Consider the following 20148-nt stretch of genomic DNA (forward strand, 5'->3'; position numbering starts at 1 on the left):
TTTTTTAAAATTTCGAGGTCTAAATGGTTTAAGCCGTGTTACTGGTGGTTAAGGTGGTTACGCGGATGCTTTCGTTTTAATGGCTTAACTCCCGGGAGCGTATACGTGTGTACAATGGATAAATGAACACTGAGCGTCTTAACCCATTCTGACCTGAGATCAGATTCTAAAAATGTCTTCTACATCCTGACAGTTTTCTGAAAAAGCTACGTGTCTATGTCAGTCGTTCTTCGATTTTTCAAAAATAGCAGACCTACAAGCTCGTAATGAGCTTGTAGATCTGCTGTTTTTCAATAGCTAAAGCATAACATAATGCTAACACCAAAAGGGGTTCCCGCCCAAAATGCGATAACAGGATCTGTCTGAAATGTATTTGGATTCCGGGACACACTTTCGATCAGTCACGGCTGTTTATTTTTCATCTTTCTGCGATTTGCATATCGTCACGGTGCCAGAGCATCTGATGCTGAACTAATGTAAACAGAACACATAGTTTGAGATAAGTGCAGTGGACCGCTGTGTAGATTTATCTGTAAATATGACAGTTTGACAGTAGAGGTATATGCATATAGAATACTGTGATTGTAGACAGTGTAACCACTTACATTACTCAAGTACTGTACTTTAGTCAAATGTTGAGTTTCTTTCAATTCAATAGTTTCCCACTGCATGAGACAGAAATTGTGGTTTTTTTGTACTCCACTAAAACTATTTGAAAACTTCAGTTACTGCTGGTTCTTACTTTGTAGATTTTCATTATTATTACAAAACCACCTCAGACTTTTGCTATTTGAAATAGGCCGATCTACAAGTTGTGAGCACATCTGCTTTTTTCAAAAGTTAGTTATTAATCCATCCATACATGTTGATTGGCTATAGGACTGCTCACGGTACGGCCTGTTGATTGGCTATAGGACCGCTCACGGTACGGCCTGTTGATTGGCTATAGGACCGCTCACGGCGCGGCCTGTTGATTGGCTATAGGACCGCTCACGGTACGCACGGTACGGCCTGTTGATTGGCTATAGGACCGCTCACGGTACGGCCTGTTGATTGGCTATAGGACCGCTCACGGTACGGCCTGTTGATTGGCTATAGGACCGGTCACGGTGCGGCCTGTTGATTGGCTATAGGACCGCTCACGGCACGGCCTGTTGATTGGCTATAGGACCGCTCACGGCACGGCCTGTTGATTGGCTATAGGACCGCTTACGGTACGGCCTGTTGATTGGCTATAGGACCGCTCACGGCACGGCCTGTTGATTGGCTATAGGACCGCTCACGGTACGGCCTGTTGATTGGCTATAGGACCGCTCACGGCACGGCCTGTTGATTGGCTATAGGACCGCTCACGGTACGGCCTGTTGATTGGCTATAGGACCGCTCACGGTACGCACGGTACGGCCTGTTGATTGGCTATAGGACCGCTCACGGTACGCACGGTACGGCCTGTTGATTGGCTATAGGACCGCTCACGGTACGGCCTGTTGATTGGCTATAGGACCGCTCACGGTACGGCCTGTTGATTGGCTATAGGACCGCTCACGGTACGGCCTGTTGATTGGCTATAGGACCGCTCACGGTGCAGCCTGTTGATTGGCTATAGGACCGCTCACGGTACGCACGGTACGGCCTGTTGATTGGCTATAGGACCGCTCACGGTACGGCCTGTTGATTGGCTATAGGACCGCTCACGGCACGGCCTGTTGATTGGCTATAGGACCGCTCACGGTACGGCCTGTTGATTGGCTATAGGACCGCTCACGGCACGGCCTGTTGATTGGCTATAGGACCGCTCACGGTACGGCCTGTTGATTGGCTATAGGACCGCTCACGGCACGGCCTGTTGATTGGCTATAGGACCGCTCACGGTACGGCCTGTTGATTGGCTATAGGACTGCTCACGGCACGGCCTGTTGATTGGCTATAGGACCGCTCACGGTACGGCCTGTTGATTGGCTATAGGACCGCTCACGGTACGGCCTGTTGATTGGCTATAGGACCGCTCACGGTACGGCCTGTTGATTGGCTATAGGACCGCTCACGGTACGGCCTGTTGATTGGCTATAGGACCGCTCACGGTACGGCCTGTTGATTGGCTATAGGACCGCTCACGGTACAGCCTGTTGATTGGCTATAGGACCGCTTACGGTACGGCCTGTTGATTGGCTATAGGACCGCTTACGGTACGGCCTGTTGATTGGCTATAGGACTGCTCACGGTACGGCCTGTTGATTGGCTATAGGACCGCTTACGGTACGGCCTGTTGATTGGCTATAGGACCGCTCACGGCACGGCCTGTTGATTGGCTATAGGACCGCTTACGGTACGGCCTGTTGATTGGCTATAGGACCGCTCACGGTACGGCCTGTTGATTGGCTATAGGACCGCTCACGGTGCAGCCTGTTGATTGGCTATAGGACCGCTCACGGTACGCACGGTACGGCCTGTTGATTGGCTATAGGACCGCTTACGGTACGGCCTGTTGATTGGCTATAGGACCGCTCACGGCACGGCCTGTTGATTGGCTATAGGACCGCTTACGGTACGGCCTGTTGATTGGCTATAGGACCGCTCACGGTACGGCCTGTTGATTGGCTATAGGACCGCTCACGGTGCAGCCTGTTGATTGGCTATAGGACCGCTCACGGTACGCACGGTACGGCCTGTTGATTGGCTATAGGACCGCTCACGGTACGGCCTGTTGATTGGCTATAGGACCGCTCACGGTACGCACGGTACGGCCTGTTGATTGGCTATAGGACCGCTCACGGTACGCACGGTACGGCCTGTTGATTGGCTATAGGACCGCTCACGGTACGCACGGTACGGCCTGTTGATTGGCTATAGGACCGCTCACGGTACGGCCTGTTGATTGGCTATAGGACCGCTCACGGCACGGCCTGTTGATTGGCTATAGGACCGCTCACGGTGCAGCCTGTTGATTGGCTATAGGACCGCTCACGGTGCAGCCTGTTGATTGGCTATAGGACCGCTCACGGTGCAGCCTGTTGATTGGCTATAGGACCGCTCAGGGTACGGCCTGTTGATTGGCTATAGGACAGTTCTGGTGTGAAAGAAAATCTCAATAATGCATGACATGTATACAAAATGGACAATCAAAATATGGTGGCAGTCCTGTGTTTGGTGGGGATCTTTTAAGTTTAAAGAGAATATATGTTATTCCTTAATCCTTATCAGTGTGATTAAACATAAAACATGAATTAAACATCACATTAAAGATCAAAGTGGTTGATGAATAATTAAACTGGGCTTAAAGAAAACAATTTAAGAATACATATCGGTATGTTAAGTGTCAGGGAGGCGATCGCACGCATCCCTCAAAGGAAACTCTATACAGTGTAAGACGAAAGAGCCTTCTGAATAATGAAAGGAAAATAATAATGCAACTGTTTCACAATCATTAGGCCCACATTAACTTCCCCAGTGTAATTAATCAGTAAATTGGCTCGTGCGTCATTTGAAGTGCTTAACCCATTTTGGACGGGAACCCCTTTTGGTGTTAGCATTGTGTTATGCTTTAGCTATTGAAAAATAGCAGATCTACAAGCTCATAGCGCGCCACCGAGTGGCGCGCTACGAGCTTGTAGGTCTGCTATTTTTGAAAAATCACACCCGTGTGAACTGAGTGGTGCTACCCACCCCCCACCCCTCCCCCCTCTCTCTCTCTCTCTCTGTCTCTCTCTGTAATTAACAGGCAACAGTGCAATACTATCTCTCTGTCTCTGGCACAACAGCGCCCCCTACTGGTACACATGAGTCACACATGAGTCACACACAAACATAGGTTAACACGGACATTGCTGTTCCTTGGAGTGGTTGCACCACTCAAAAATCGAAGAACCACTGACATAGAAACATAGCTTTTTCAGAAAACTGTCAGGATGTAGAAGACATTTTTTAAGAATCTGATCTCAGGTCAAAATGGGTTAAAATGCCATTATTCAGGGATAAACATAATGTTTCCAGAGACTAGATGGAGATAAAGCAAAGAGACTGAAGGATTATTTTTCATAGATTTGGTAGATGGCTTCATAGTCTTGTTTGACAGCACTATACCAAGCCTATCATCAGTGTATGTTGGATTCATGTTAATGGGTATTTGCAGACATTTAAATGACTTAACTTGGCTCTGTACTTTGTTTGTTTCTTTTTCCTTCAATTTACAATTTAGGCATTTACTAGGCGCTCTTAACCCATTTTGACCTGAGATCAGATTCTAAAAATGTCTTCTACATCCTGACAGTTTTCTGAAAAAGCTATGTTTCTATGTCAGTCGTTCTTCGATTTAAAAAAAATAGCAGACCTACAAACTCGTAGCGCGTAATATAATGCTAACACCAAAAGGGGTTCCCGCCCAGAATGGGTTAATCCAGAGTGATTTACAATAAGCCAGAACAACACATGGTAATACATCAAATACCTAGAAATAGTCAAAACAGATCATAAGCAAGCTAAGAGACCACTATAGAGCGTCGCAGTCCCGCCCCCGACTAGGGCTCAGGAAATAATCCCCTGTTCATTTTCCCCATATGGAGCCTCGTATCTCCTAATCTAGGGAGCTCTCCATGGTTTTTACCAAAAGGGCATACTTCTGTCTTCATTTCTGACTTCTACAAGCCTCTCGTTTGGAATATTAACTCTTCTAGGGAGACTTTAGCGTGACCATCATCGCGAGGTAATGATGCAACATTATGCCTACCGGTTTTGGGGGGGGACGGACGGAAGGCGGGGCTTTTCAGAGTAAAACCTCCCATATCTTCTGGCACTCTAGCGTCTAAGAAAATCCCGGTACTGATTGTGTTAATGACCCTCAGAGTGAATCAAATCGGACTCCAGTTTCATGAATCAGGACATAGTTTTTATACCATTCAGAGTGTTGTATTAGGGCGTCGTTTGTAACATTCATATTGTATCAGGGCATAGTTTGTAACATTCAGAGTGTTGTATCAGGGCATAGTTTGTACCATTCATATTGTATCAGGGCATAGTTTGTAACATTCAGAGTGTTGTATCAGGGCATAGTTTGTACCATTCATATTGTATCAGGGCATAGTTTGTACCATTCATATTGTATCAGGGCATAGTTTGTAACATTCAGAGTGTTGTATCAGGGCATAGTTTGTAACATTCACATTGTATCAGGGCATAGTTTGTAACATTCATATTGTATCAGGGCGTAGTTTGTAACAGTCATATTTTATCAGGGCGTAGTTTGTAACATTCATATTGTATCAGGGCATAGTTTGTAACATTCATATTGTATCAGGGCGTGGTTTGTAACATTCATATTGTATCAGGGCGTAGTTTGTAACATTCATATTGTATCAGGGCGTAGTTTGTAACAGTCATATTGTATCAGGGCGTGGTTTGTAACATTCATATTGTATCAGGGTGTAGTTTGTAACATTCATATTGTATCAGGGCGTAGTTTGTAACATTCATATTGTATCAGAGCATAGTTTGTAACATTCATATTGTATCAGGGCGTAGTTTGTAACATTCATATTGTATCAGGGCATAGTTTGTAACATTCATATTGTATCAGGGCGTAGTTTGTAACATTCATATTGTATCAGGGCATAGTTTGTAACATTCATATTGTATCAGGGCATCGTTTGTAACATTCATAGTAACATTCATATTGTATCAGGGCATAGTTTGTACCATTCATAGTAACATTCATATTGTATTAGGGTGTCGGGAAGAGGAAAGGCATCACCGATAGAAACTCAAAAGTTAATTGAATCGGACGGAATGAAAGCTGATCTGGTTGCAATAGGCTACGCTGTGATTGCCTTCACGTGGTTTCCAATTCCCTTTTAACTGAATGTGAACGTAGAGCGATTATATACGGCTCTCATTTCCACTATGATGGACGTATCACTTATTACACCTGATGGGGACGGGGGGGCTATGATTAATGCTTGGTTCAGTGACGATCAGCCTTTTTTCATTTCAAGCAGCCCCAGTTTTGATACGATTTTTTTCCCCCATGGGACCACCCAGTGTTTGTTTAACCCATTTTGGGCGGGAACCCCTTTTGGTGTTTTAAACATTAACATAATTTAGCTATTGAAAAATAGCAGATCTACAAGCTCATAGCGCGCCACCGAGTGGCGCGCTACGAGCTTGTAGGTCTGCTATTTTTGAAAAATCGTAAAAATGTGGCACAAATCTTTGAATATATAGTCTTTCAGAGCGAACATTTTTAACTCAAATCTTAGTTTCTGGGGGAGTTCCTGGAACAACATATTTTCAGATGGGGGTCGGCGGCCAATTACAAATTTTTTGGGGGGTCCTTCACATGAAAATGTTTGAGAATGACCGACATAGAAACGTGGGTTTTTCGAGAAAACTGTCAGGATTTAGAAGACATTTGTAGAATCGTTCCCAGGTCAAAATGGATTAACTCTGAGAGCATACAAATGAGCCTGTGAATGATTGGACCATGTGGTTACAGTCGCACACTCTCAGAGTTAGAGACCTGTACGGCTCCATGTGCTTCCTAATGGGCTCAGTGCACACAGAATAACTCTTCCTACTTCCGGGCCCCAGCTTCCCTCTACTTCCTTCACAGGTGTTGCTGATGATACTAATTAACCTACCTTCCTAACCTTCTAAAAATGTCTTCTACATCCTGACAGTTTTCTGAAAAAGCTATGTTTCTATGTCAGTCGTTCTTCGGTTTTTCAAAAATAGCAGACCTACAAGCTCGTAGCGCGCCACTCGGTGGCGCGCTACGAGCTTGTAGATCTGCTATTTTTCAATAGCTAAAGCATAACATAATGCTAACACCAAAAGGGGTTCCCGCCCCAAATGGGTTAAGGCTATGTTCCTTTTATTGTGCAGTGGTTCTCAAACGTTTTTATTTCAAAAGCTTAAAGTTACCTCAAATTTTTCACATAAGTGCAATACTTGAGTACATGTACTTAGTTACTTTCCACCACTGACTGACAGTCGTTTGGCCCGGGGACTCCCTGGCACCTCCTCGAGGACCCCCTGAGGACGTGGTATACAAGCTCTATTTATGGCAAATACCAGTGGTGTAAGTACATTTACTGAGTAAGTAAATGTAAGTGGTGTAAGTACTGTATACTTAAGTACAATGTTGAGGTATTTGTAATTTAATTGAGCATTTGCAATTTACAATACTTTTACTTCTCTTCCACTACATCTCGGATCCAAATACTGTGCTTTTACTCCACTACAATTATTTGACAGCTTTTGTTACTTTATTAGTTAGTTAATGTAGTATACATTTGATAACTTGAAATGGGACATTCTTCGTACTTCATTTTGGTACTTTAAGTACATTTTCATGCCAGTACTTTTACTTGTATGTATGTAAGTATGTCTATATTGATACTTTTATTACTCTTTTGCACCAATACATTGATGTTGACTCGAATGCATGCTGTTGCCAGTAGACATGCTGTCTGGCATATGGATCATAGGATTATACAGTAGGTGTGGCTCCACTGCTGTGCTGCTCACTGCCAATTAAGCAAAAACAATGATATGCTAATTAAGCAAATCCTTCCACCTCGCTTCCTCCCAGGTCAGTCCCTTATCAGGCTGGTTTAACCCATTCTGTGCGGGAACCCCTTTTGGTGTTAGCATTATGTTATGCTTTAGCTATTGAAAAATAGCAGACCTACAAGCTCGTAGACACGAGCTTGTAGGTCTGCTATTTTTGAAAAGTCGTGAAAATGTGCCTCAAATCTTTGAATATATATTCTTTCAGAGTTTCAGTTTTTAACTCAAATCTTTGATTCTGGGGGGTTCCCTGGAACAACATATTTTCAGATGGGGGTCGGCGGCATATTACATGTAATTTTTGGGGTTCTTGACATGAAATATTGAGAACCACTGATATAGAAAAAAATACATTTTAAAGAGAAAGTTCGATGTCAGGCCTAAATGCATTAAGCCTCCTCGGCGTCAGCGTTATGCATTATCATTCTCCCTCCAGACAAGGAGATTATTATTCTACCATCACACAATGTAAATAAATAACATAACAAGGTTATAGACGCACTGGAGACAGTGGGAAGGACAGAGATTAAACAAGAACAAAAACCACAAAACAATGCGTTAAATAGCTCAACAAGAATGGCTTAATTAAGCATGCGCAGAGTCCTTAAAGGAGTAGTTCATACACAATTGACTTATTATTCTTATGTATTAATACACACCCCATAATAAAGCCTTGAATTCAGGATGTTTTGATTTTTGTCACGTTCCTTAAGCCAATCATTTTATGAAAGGCGGAGACTCCAGTAGGAGACTCAATTGTGGAGTCTCCTACTGACCGATGACCCGGTCATCAAATTATTGTCTTGTTTGACCAGTTATTATAGCATATAGCACGGGTTCCCAAAGTGGGGTCCGGGGACCCCTAGGGGTACTTGAGGGAGTTCCAGGTGGTACCTAGCTCAATTAGAGATATAAGGAACCAAATGGACCCTTATGGGTCTGTAACTCAGAGTTCAATTAACAGTGGTTTCACAATATAAATTGGGGTACCAGAGATAGAAATGCCACTAAATCGGGGGTCCATAGCATAATGCGTGTGAAACTGGGGGTTCATGAAATGAATACGTTTCGGAATCACTGCTAGAGCCGTAAAAATCATCCCTTATTGGGGTCACTGTGTTTTCAAATGGGGGGTCCGTGGCCTAATAAATGTTGATTTGGGGGTCCTTGACACAAAAAAGTTTGGGAACCACTGGCATATAGTTTGTTGATTACTTTAGAATTTTTTAGGTATAGCCTATTTAAAAAGGTCTTAAAATTGCCACTTCGCTGTCATGCCCCTCGAATTCATGTGGAGACCCCCCCACAGCGTATAACCTCCACTAAATCGTCAACACAATCCCTCAGGTGGGCCCATGGCATGGCAGACACTGCAGCCCAGTGGGCCAAACTGGCACGGCATCACTGGGCAGACCGGCTGGCAGAACTCCACGGACCACCTTGTTATCACAGTGTGCCCTGTGGCGCTGGCTCGGCCGTGTGTATAGCCTGGGGGGGAGAGAGTTGGACAAGTTCACAAATGTAGCTTTCATTACTTACTTACTTACTTAGGCCTTTAAAGGAGCATTCAGTGATTTGGGTGATTTGGAAAACCACCCAGTCCACCCCGGTAACAAAATGTGCACATGCACACACTCTACAGTGGGGGGGAAGTGCAACAGCATGTGCACCAAGGCCCGCCCCCACACATGATTGGAGGAAGGCCCCTCTCATCCTGATTGGATGAAGGCTTTGCCACCTGCCACCAAAACTGAAACTAGGGTTTTTTGACCCCAGGGGCTCACTGGGGACAGGGAGGAACTCCTTATATGGTCAGCACACTCTATAGTAGGGAGGATTATCCAAATACAAAGAAAAAATAAGTGATATTTGAATGAAGCGAAATCACTGAATATACCTTTAAATTCCCTGAGGAACATAGGCCATTGATGAGACTCCTCCATCCCCTTCGGTCTTTGTGCCCTCCTCTCCAGTTGTTGCCATGACAGCCCCTGCGGCTTCATCTCCTGCTCTGTGGTCCTTCTCCAGGTGGCTCTATAGGCCTTCCTCTCTTCCTCTTGCCCTGTGGGTTCCATGTTAGTGAATGTTTTGTTATTGATTTGTTGTGTCTTCGCAGTGTGTGTCCTATCCATGTCCATTTCCTCCTCCTGATCGGTGCTTCTATAGTGTCTTGTCTAGCTTTCATTCCCTCCACGAAAAGGTTCAAACATCTTCCACTGATTCACTACCCTAGAAAGTACCGCAAGTACATGTACTCTCAAGTATTTGCAATTTTCAATACTTTTTCTTCTACTCCACTACTCTAGACTAGAGTATTAAACCGGTTACAATTTGTTAATTTTGCAGATGATACAACTTTACTTTGCTCTGGAAAAAAAATGAATGAACTTTTGGATACAGTCGAAGGGTAGTTGAAGAATTTAAAGAAATGGTTTGATATAAATAAGCTATCACTGAATGTAAGCAAAACTAATTTTTATTGTGTTTGGAAACCGTAAAATCAGTGAGGACATCAAACTCAGGATTGACTCAGTAGAAATAGAAAGTGTGTGGTGAGAACAAATTCTTGGGAGTAATCATTGACAATAAACTAAATTGGAAACCTCATATAAAGTATATAAAAGCAAAAATATGGAAATCTATTGCAATACTGCACAAATACACATAATGTAGTACTGCTCATAAAGTAAAGTACTGCTCATTCATACAGTTGGAGGCCATTGATATTGTCCTTTTCTTTTTGCTGAGGTTTGCGTGATCTGCGCAAAACCCCTTTTGGTGTTTTAAACATTATGTTATAATTTAGCTATTGAAAAATAGCAGATCTACAAGCTCATAGTTCGCCACCGAGTGGCGCGCTACGAGCTTGTAGGTCTGCTATTTTTGAAAAATCTTGAAAATATTTATTTCAGAAAACTGGAGGATTTAGAAGGATTTTTTTAAATTTTGTGGTCAGGCCTAAATGGGTCAAATGATAAGGGACAATATCGGTGGCACCCAACTGTAACTCCATATATCACATACTGTGCTGAAGTCTGGGGCAACACCTATACAACCAATACAAACTGTATCACCCTACAAAAAAAGCCATAAGGATTGTAAATGGGGCTGACTATATTCACCCTACCAATGCATTATTTGTAAAATGTGGTGCTTTGAAATGTAAGGATTTAGTTGATTTAAAAACATTAGAGATACTGTTTAGAGCTCAAATTAAAACACTGGGGCAGCGGTGGCCTAAGGGTTAGAGGAGCGCCCTTGTTGCCGAAAGGTTGCCGGTTCGATTCCCTGGACGGGCAGTAAAAATCTGGTTGGGGAAGTGATTGTCATTACTCACCCAACACCGCTGAAGTGCCCTTGAGCAAGGCACTGAACCCCCAACTGCTCCCCCTGGAGCTGCTTAGTGGCCAACAGTATAAGACTGTGGTTGTACTGGTCAGCTCCCAGGTTTTAATGTGTGTGTGTGCGTGTGTGTGTGTGTGTCTGTCTGTCTATGTGCAGGGCGTTGCTGAAAATGAGCACCTGTGCTCAGCTACTTCCCTGGGTAAATAAAGAATTAAAAAAAAAAAAAAAACTTCCAGACTGTATCCAAGGGTTGTTCACAATGAGAGAGAGCTGTTATTCACTCAGAGGAAAATGTATGTTTAATGTTTAAACAAAAAAAAGCAAGGATCAACGTGAGAAGTAATTGTATAACGATAAAGGGTGTGCAGCTGTGGAATAGATGTGATGATGAACTGAAAGACTGTGGAGCTAAGGATACACTTAAGAAGGTGTTCTAAAACAAAGTATTAAATAGCTACACAGAGTAAAGGCTCAAATCAAGTGGCCATAGTGCTATGAAGTGCCATTTGTTTCTTTTGGGTTTTTTGTGTGAAAATGTTACTACTGTGACTATTATTAGCATATTGTTTTGCTTGTTTAAAAAAAAAAAAAAAAAAATGAAGAAAAAAAGGGCATGTAAGCACTTTTATTTTATTATTTTATTTGAATATTACATTGTTCAGTAGAAATAAGACACATGAACTGTTTTTGTTTGAAAACCTGTAAAAGGGGTATACATATATATTTGTATTTGTATTATTATAAACTGAACTAAGAATGTTTTTTGTATGGACAAAAAAACAAACAAAAAAACTAAACTAAACTACTCAATTATTGTACTTTGTGAGTGAGTAAGTGAGTGAGTGAGTGAGCGAGCGGACATGTTTGTAATATGCCGTACCGCAATGTATAGCCTATAGGGCTTCAGTAGTTAAAGGCGCATGATGATATATTTATTGGGACATCAAAGGGGTAAACATGACAGATGACATTACTTCTTTATTGACTTTCCAGCTCCATTTATGTTTTTCTTCCCGGGCACGTTGCAAGAGCAAAGCAATCTCTGCCACACTGTGTTGGCTGTAGTCATATTGCCTTGTAGAATGTAATAGTAAAGTAATGTGCACTCTCACCATGCAGTATAGATAGGCCACGCACGCACACACACACACACACACACACACACACACACACACACACACACGCGTACACACACACACGTACACACACACACACCCACACACAAACAATCACATTGCAGTGTTTTTACTCATTTTTCGAGTTCCACAGATTATTATTATTTATAAGAGACGAGTCTCTCATCTTTCCAGCGAAAAAAAGGGAAAATAAACTTTTTAACCACGACTTTATAAGCAGTTCAATGTGGCTTGTTTCTCCCAAAGCATAATCTGGGAAAATATATCAGAGATAGGAGTATGTTTATGAATCCTTTAGCATTGGAGTGTGTGTGTGTGTGTGTGTGTGTGTGTGTGTGTGTGTGTGTGTGTGTGTGTGTGTGTGTGTGTGTGTGTGTGTGTGTGTGACTGTGTGTGTGACTGTGTGTGTGACTGTGACTGTGACAGTAGGTGGGTTTCCATCAAAACATTTCGAAAATAGGAAGCGAATAAGTAAGTAATTCGAAAAAAGAAAAGCGTATTTTTCTTGTTTCCATCCACTGACAAAATGCGCTTCTTTGGAGATATTAAATAAGCAGTAGGCCTAGATGGCGCTATTTTGCCAGTCAAGTGAGACGCGCAGAGAGGCGCATATTATCTGACATTTATTTTACCGTTTGATGTCTGAAATCTGATAGCATCTGCATCACACACTACAGGATAATCTTACACGATTATTTGATCATGTCACACACACACACACACACACACACACACACACACACACACACACACACACTTCTCTGATTTGTTCTTCACCACGGTGCATTTGACGTTCTTTTAGGCTATTCAAGTTGGTCTGCTGTCCAGATTGGCCACTGGGACAGGCTGTCTTTCAAACAGGCTGTCTGTTAAATAAATAGGCGTGTGTTTTTGTCTAGACAGGGGCTGGTATAGTTTCGTTTTCAAAGTACAGGGACGCGATCGGGACCCCTGCCCTGCGACTTGACAGTACATTTCCATTTTGACTAGTCTCCTCTCGTCCGTTTCGTTCCGAGCTGTTTAGGAGAAATATCACCGATCTAACTTCATGATCAACGGCGAACGCCCTCACCGGGGAGAGCAAAAGAGCCTCAGCCTGCAGACAGAGGCTTCGAGACTCAAGTGTGTAAATTTAATAATTTATGTATCCACATCCCACCCACCCTCCCGTTTGATCACTCCACAAGTCCACTATACTCACCATCGCGTGTGTTTTCTTCTTTTCCAACTGTTAAAAGCGATATAATATGAGTTCAATGTTTTCTAATTAGAAATATTTTCCGCAAGTGTTTCCATAACCCATTTGCGCATTTCACTTTTTCGATATAGCCCCAAAATCCGCCACCTTCTAGCGAAAAAGTGTTTTTGCGAAAAATGCAGACTTATGCGCATTTTGAGGTGTTTCCATCCAGGAGATTTTGCGAAAGAACCTTAATGCGCAAAAAAAAGGCTTTATGGAAACGCACCTTGTGACTGTGTGTGTTGATTGATTGAATACTTTATTGACTCATTTCCTCTCCCTTTGGCATGCTGAAAGGTGGATTTTCAGGCCTGTTTTAAAGGATGCCAGGGATTTGCATTTTTGGGGGGAGGGAGTCAGGGAATTCCACACTTGGGTAGCAGTGCTGTAGAAGGAGAATTTGTTGTTGTTCTCGCTTCCTCTTGTATTGTGGCTGTGGGAGTCGCTTACTTTTTTGAGGTAGTTTGACAGGTATGCGGGTACTGAGGGCATATAGAGGGCAAAGCTGCATTTACCATTTTAAATGTCAGTCCCAGGACAAACATTTATCTTGCTCCTCACAATGTCTATTTCTCAAATTCAACTATACTTCCTCACAAGCAGTGGTGGAAGAAGTACTGAAATTTTTTTATTTTTACTTGAGTAAAAAAAGCAATAAAAGTTTGTTATTCAAAATGGATTTCAAAATTATTGGTATCAAACTCCTTAAAGTACCCAAAGTAAAAGTTTTCAAAATGTATACAATTTATTAAAAAAATAGCAGTTCTACAAGCTCACAACACGTTGTGTGTCGGCTATTTTCAAAATTCAAAAGTATATAGGTCTGAAGTGCACGGTTTTGTAATAATAGGCTAATCAAAATAATAATAAAGTAACTAGTAACTGAAGTTTTCAAATAATGACAATTAAAAGTACAATATTATGCCTCTGAGATGTAGAAGCAAAATGATAGAAAATTGGAAGTAGGTGTACTCCTTTAGTACTACTAAAAATACCTAGAAATTGTATTTAAGTACAGTACCTGAGTACATGGACTCAAGTATAGTAGGCTAATGCATGCACACACACACACACAAGCTTGCAGTAATGTTCAGTGCACTGCCATAAATCAAACCCCACTCCCTGACGCCTGAGTGAGTCTCTCTCAATGAAAAAGCTCCAACTAATGGCAAGTTAATAGCAATTTACAGAGCCAGCCAAGCGAACATGGAGACACACCAACACACCGTTCTTTTAAGTTTTATAATTCAGAATCATAGACAAGCAGATGCTGTTGACCTGATTTCGATCTCCCTGAGGGTGGTTCAATCCTGTGCATTACACAGTAAAACAATCTCAATGTTAATTTAACCCATTTAGGCCTGACCTCGAAATTAAAAAAAAAAATCTTCTAAATCCTCCAGTTTTCTGAAATAAATATTTTCCCGATTTTTCAAAAATAGCAGACCTACAAGCTCGTAGCGCGCCACTCGGTGGCGCGCTATGAGCTTGTAGGTCTGCTATTTTTCAATAGCTAAATTATAACATAATGTTTAAAACACCAAAAGGGGTTCCCGCTCAAAATGGGTTAATCCATTTAGGACTGAGGACGATTCTAAACACTGACCTACGTTTTATGAAAAATTCAAATTTCAATTAATTTTTTAAGTGTTATGTTGCTATATACTGTACACAACAAGAAGGGGTTCCCGTCCTGAAGGGGCGTAACACCAAAAGGGATCCCGCCCGGAATGGGTAACCTACTAACCTACACACAATTGACCAGGGGTGCCCCAGGGGTCTGTACTAAGCCCCCCTACTTTGTTTCCCCTCCACACCAAGGGCCCTATCTTGTGCACCGCCGTATACCCCTTGTGTCTATTTTCTTTGTTCTTTTAGCATCTTGAAAAACATTTTAAAAATAGTTTAATTAGCTATACATTACATGTTGTGAGCTTGTAGATCGGCTATTTTAACTGTTTTAAGTACCCATTTAGGCCTGACGTCGAAATAAAAAAAACGTTCGCTCTGAAAGAATATATATTCAAAGATTTGTGCCGCATTTTTACGATTTTTCAAAAATAGCAGACCTACAAGCTCGTATCACGCCACTCGTGGCGCGCTATGAGCTTGTAGATCTGCTATTTTTCAATAGCTAAAGTATAGCATAATGCTTAGTTAAAACACCAAAAGGGGTTCCCGCCTAGAATGGGTTAAAGTGTTTTTCAAAATAGTAAAATAATACCCCAAATCTCTTCTCCAAAAAGTGTCGATCTACAAGCTTTGTTGACAAAATGGTCAATATATTAGGCTTAGTTTTAGTCATCGTAGCTTGGTTTTTATTTAGTTTCTATCTAGTTTTCGTCAGTGAAAAATGGTAGTCGACAGACATTTTTCATCATAGTTTTAGTCAACGAAATCAACACTGCTGCATTGTTCTCTTTCGGTTCATTACAGTACCTTGTTGTTTGTTTGTTGGGTTCATGACATTTACGCTAATATCACACTTTGATTCATAAGTCGACCCAAATGAGAGTGTCGTAAAATTATTGAGAAGAGTGGTTGAAAAACACAGGCATTTGAGTTCACTGAAAACACATTAAAATGCAAATTGGGGAACACAAGATCTCACCTTGAAATGAACAGAAAGATTATAGACAAGAAAACAAAGTTGGTATTATCAAAAATAAAGACAATTAACACCATGCAGCTGACATGACATAATGCTGTAACAGTTATGGTTGAAAACTATAACACTAAGTGTGTGAAATGACAAGTAAAAAGATATTCCTGATATGGGAAAGAATCATAAAAGACTATGGAACATTTCATATCCAAAAATACTTTAGAGAGAGAACTTGGCTTGTGTTGAAACCCACGCGCACACCCTTAAGAACACTCCTGGTTGCTCCTTGTGTGTGATGCCGTTCATCCCAGTTTGAGTGGAAAAGGAGTGTGTTTTGGAAGTAGTGAGAAAATGACAGGATACATGACACTTATATTATACTGTAAGAGTTGTGTGAGGGTTTAGAAACTGATTTTATTATATAGTTTTGCTGTTGTTAAACTTTTACACTGTTAACTTTTACTTTTTTGTATTCTTCATTCACCGTTAAAGGAGAAATACAAAAAATACAAAAACATGCTTCATCGCTCTCGCAGCTATAAGGGGTCCTTGGCCTCGGGAAACTTTGAAGATTCCACAGGGTGACATTAATGTACAGTGTCAACGGATGTTATCAGCTAAAATACCTCACTGACATCAGATGTTAAAGGAGAATTCCATACTAAAAGGCTTTCTTACCTTTCTTTGTAGTTGTTACGTCCCCACCAAAGATATCCCAAGCGGCACACTTTACTACTTATTTCGATGGAAATAAGCGAATTAGCACAACACCCCATAGCCCCATTCAATTCCCATTCAATGCAATTCATTGAGGGCTTATGGTAGGGGAAATAGCCAATAAGGAGTTTTTGCACAAACAAACACCTGGACCTCTTTGGTGGGGACGTAACAACTACAAAGAAAGGTAAGAAAGCCTTCTAGCATGGAATTCTCCTTTAAGTCATAGTGTTTGTTTGCATTTAATGTCTTTGTGAAGGTGGAGTGGTTGAAGAACGAGGAGCCTGTGAACTTGGACGGGATGGTCGACTCCAGAGTGGATCAGAACCTCATCATTCCAGAGGCCCATCTGTCGGACTCTGGGAACTACACGTGCGTAGCCAGTAACATCGTGGCCAAGAGACGTAGCTCCACGGCCACCGTGGTTGTCTACGGTAAGATGCACTTGCCTTCATTTGATCCTGTCTGGGTCCCAGTGTAATATAATAATGAATTGCATTTTTATAGCGCTTTTCCAAGTGCTCCAAGGCGCTTTACAATGGTTCATTCATTCATACATTGGGAGGTGAAGCGGCGATCAGTGGACAGGAGGAACCGGGATTCGAACCGCCGACCCAGGGATCATTGGACAACCTGCTCTACCTCCTGAGCCACAGCCGCCCCAAATAATAATAATAATAATGTACACTGCAAGACATTATTTCTTATTTTTATCCCCAATTTCGTCGCTACACCTCGTTCCGCTCAACACTCCCTGCTGACAGACCGTAGCATTACGTGGAGTGACAAATAGCACACATTTGTACACTCTGACAGGAGTCAAGATCTTACAGACAGTGTAATTGTACACATACCAGTATTCAGATGATTTCTGGTACATATCCAGGCAGACACAGTACAACCGTCAGCTAATGTATCCACCGTCGATTAATTACATAAACTGAGTGGTGTTAACCTCACCCTCAGGTTACCCTCACGCTGTTCAGTTAACTTAACAGTTACTTCATCAACTGTTAATTAACTGAAGTGTTAATTAAATTAACCGAGGCTGTCCAAATCTGGTGTACAAATGGAACCAAATGGAGCGACCCTAAGGGTTCATTTGGTTCCATTTATTTAGCACCTTTGTGTTTTAGCATACATACTAGGCTACCTGCAGGTCTTTACGAGCTCTTTTCTTTTGCCATTCCGTTGGCTGCTCTGTGAAGAAGGAAACAACAAGCTGCTATTCCACTGTGGGGAAAAACTCCACAGCTCATTAATTGCAGTGTTTCCACATTTACTTTTCTCGACGTCTATCGAAATACCAGAGTGGCTCCTTTTGTTTTAGCAGAAAGCCAGCGAAAGACATCTTCTTCTGACAATCCAGTCTCAGCTTTTTCCAGCAATCGAGGCCCGTCAGTCATCTGTCAGCACGTGTATATAGGCCACCACTTGGCACACTAGTTGAACACAGTCAAATCCTTCCTGATGTTGTCTTGAGTTATAATAGTAACTTAACACATTTTGTGCATTACCGTATGTGGTGCCCAGGACGTCTGTGGACGTCTTTGAAAAAAAAAACATTTGTGATTTTCATAACAAATAAAAAAATGACAAAAATAACATTGGGCACCCTGGGTCACTATTTTGAAAGTGTGGGCACACAAAGCCTTAATAACAATTCACAACCAAAGCAGTGTGCACTGATGGTCTTTGAACCATCGCAATGTAACGCTGTCTCTCGCCTGTATGACGGTGACATCACATACGTATCCTTGGTATGTTAACAGTGACTCAGATGTATGTCTTATGTGATAGATTTTTGATGAATTGAACATGGTGGACCCTCTTGTAAACAAGTGTAATGCTTAATTGGGTCGTCCACTCACAGTTAACAGCCTTTGTATTGAGTTTGTGCTTGAAATGTACTGTAATTCTGCAAACTGTTCATAAATATTTCAATCAATCAATCAATCAAATCGTATGGGGGAGATGCTGTGCGTATGTATAGGGCTGTCACGATTACATCATTTATGTTGACGATTAATAGTAAATCATTGTGCTTTAACGATTTAATCGTGTTTCTGCCGTGGAATATATAAATAATAATACAAATTACATTTCTGTATAGGCTATAATGTATAGGCTTCGTAGTTTCAAATTGCACAAGGCTACAAATAAAATAAAACATAAGAATTGCGGAAATGGCTGATCTACATGCTTGCAACGCGTCGCAAGCTTGTAGATCTGCTATTTCTGCTATTTTGGGCAAATGTATGAGCATTTTTCAACATGGAGACGATTATGCAAAATAATTGTGATTATCTTAAATAATTGCGATAAGGCGATTATGTAATATTGTGAGAGGCCGTATGTACCCCAGTAAGCTGTTGGATTGGAGGAACACATCACATCACATGCGATTGAAAACTTATATTAGATTATATCTTTCTATATAAAATAATATATTGTCGGGAAAAGAGTGAAGTAGAAAGTAAGGATCAAAACAAAAATGTATTCTCAGCTTCATTGTCACATCACAGTTTACAGAAGTAAAAAAAAAAAAGGGGGTGAAATTTGTTCCTGTGCATGATTCCCATCGTTATCGTTATTTCCATATACGAAAAGAAGGGGAACTTGAAGAAGGGGGAGGGGGGGGAGTTGTGGAAGGAGATAATTGCTTTGGAGGAACGCTTTCTGACATCTCTGCACTGTCTGCAGTGTCACAGTCACAGTGGTGACACGGGAATTGCATTTATTCTGGCAGTATACTGTACTTGAGAAGAATTGTGAGGTACTACTACAGTACCACACACACACACGCGCACACACACACACACACACACACACACACACACACACACACACACACACACACACACACACACACACACACGTCACACGCATGTAATGTTTTTCCATTCCACCATTGCTTATAGGGCATCTCTCTTTGTCTCTTTTCTTCTCCTCCTCCTCCAGTAAACGGAGGCTGGTCCTCGTGGGCCGACTGGTCCTCCTGCAACGTGCGCTGTGGGCGGGGCATGCAGAGGCGTTCGCGCACGTGCACACACCCCGCCCCTCTCAACGGGGGGCTGTTCTGTGAGGGCATGTCCGTGCAGAGGAGCACCTGCAACGCATTATGTCCAGGTATAGGCGCCACACCATGATTGCTCTGCTCCTTGTATAACCCATTAAGACCCCATGAGGCCTATTCTATGTTAAAAATCAGACCTATCTGAACTGAGTGGTGCTGTACAGGGCTGGACTGGGACAAGAATTTGCCTCGGTCATTTTCGCGTGAATTTGGCCCAGACCAGCCCACCACAACCAGCGCGCAGATAGCATTAACTATACCGCCCGCTCCGTCGAGGCACATGCACACAAACAAACAAGCCCTAATACCACCACTTTTACAGAACAACATAAATGATACAAACCAACAGACAACTACACAACCCTTTGTTGCTCTCACAAGAATGATGCTGGCAAAAGGATTCAAGATGGAAGGTTTATTTGTCACTCACTGATACAGGTACAGTGAAATTATCATGATGGCACTGGCA

General features: G+C 42.1%; 2 protein-coding genes across 3 annotated transcripts in view; both read left to right on the plus strand.

Moving 5' to 3' along the window:
* Window positions 1-20148, plus strand: part of LOC306914200 (netrin receptor UNC5D-like) — a 594918-nt gene that overhangs the window by 323164 nt on the left and 251606 nt on the right. The gene's annotated exons all lie outside the window — the stretch shown is intronic.
* The window catches only part of LOC306913762 (netrin receptor UNC5D-like), a gene marked incomplete at its 5' end in the record, with an annotated part of 85177 nt that overhangs the window by 47521 nt on the left and 17508 nt on the right, over window positions 1-20148 (plus strand). Inside the window, 2 exons of the mRNA XM_079490575.1 lie at window positions 16863-17037; window positions 19565-19732. Of these exons, the coding sequence (XP_079346701.1) occupies window positions 16863-17037; window positions 19565-19732 (343 nt within the window). The remainder of the gene's footprint in view (window positions 1-16862; window positions 17038-19564; window positions 19733-20148) is intronic.

The sequence above is a fragment of the Electrona antarctica genome (assembly GCF_951216825.1).
Source record: "Electrona antarctica genome assembly, chromosome: 21".
NCBI classification, from domain to species: Eukaryota; Metazoa; Chordata; class Actinopteri; order Myctophiformes; family Myctophidae; genus Electrona; species Electrona antarctica.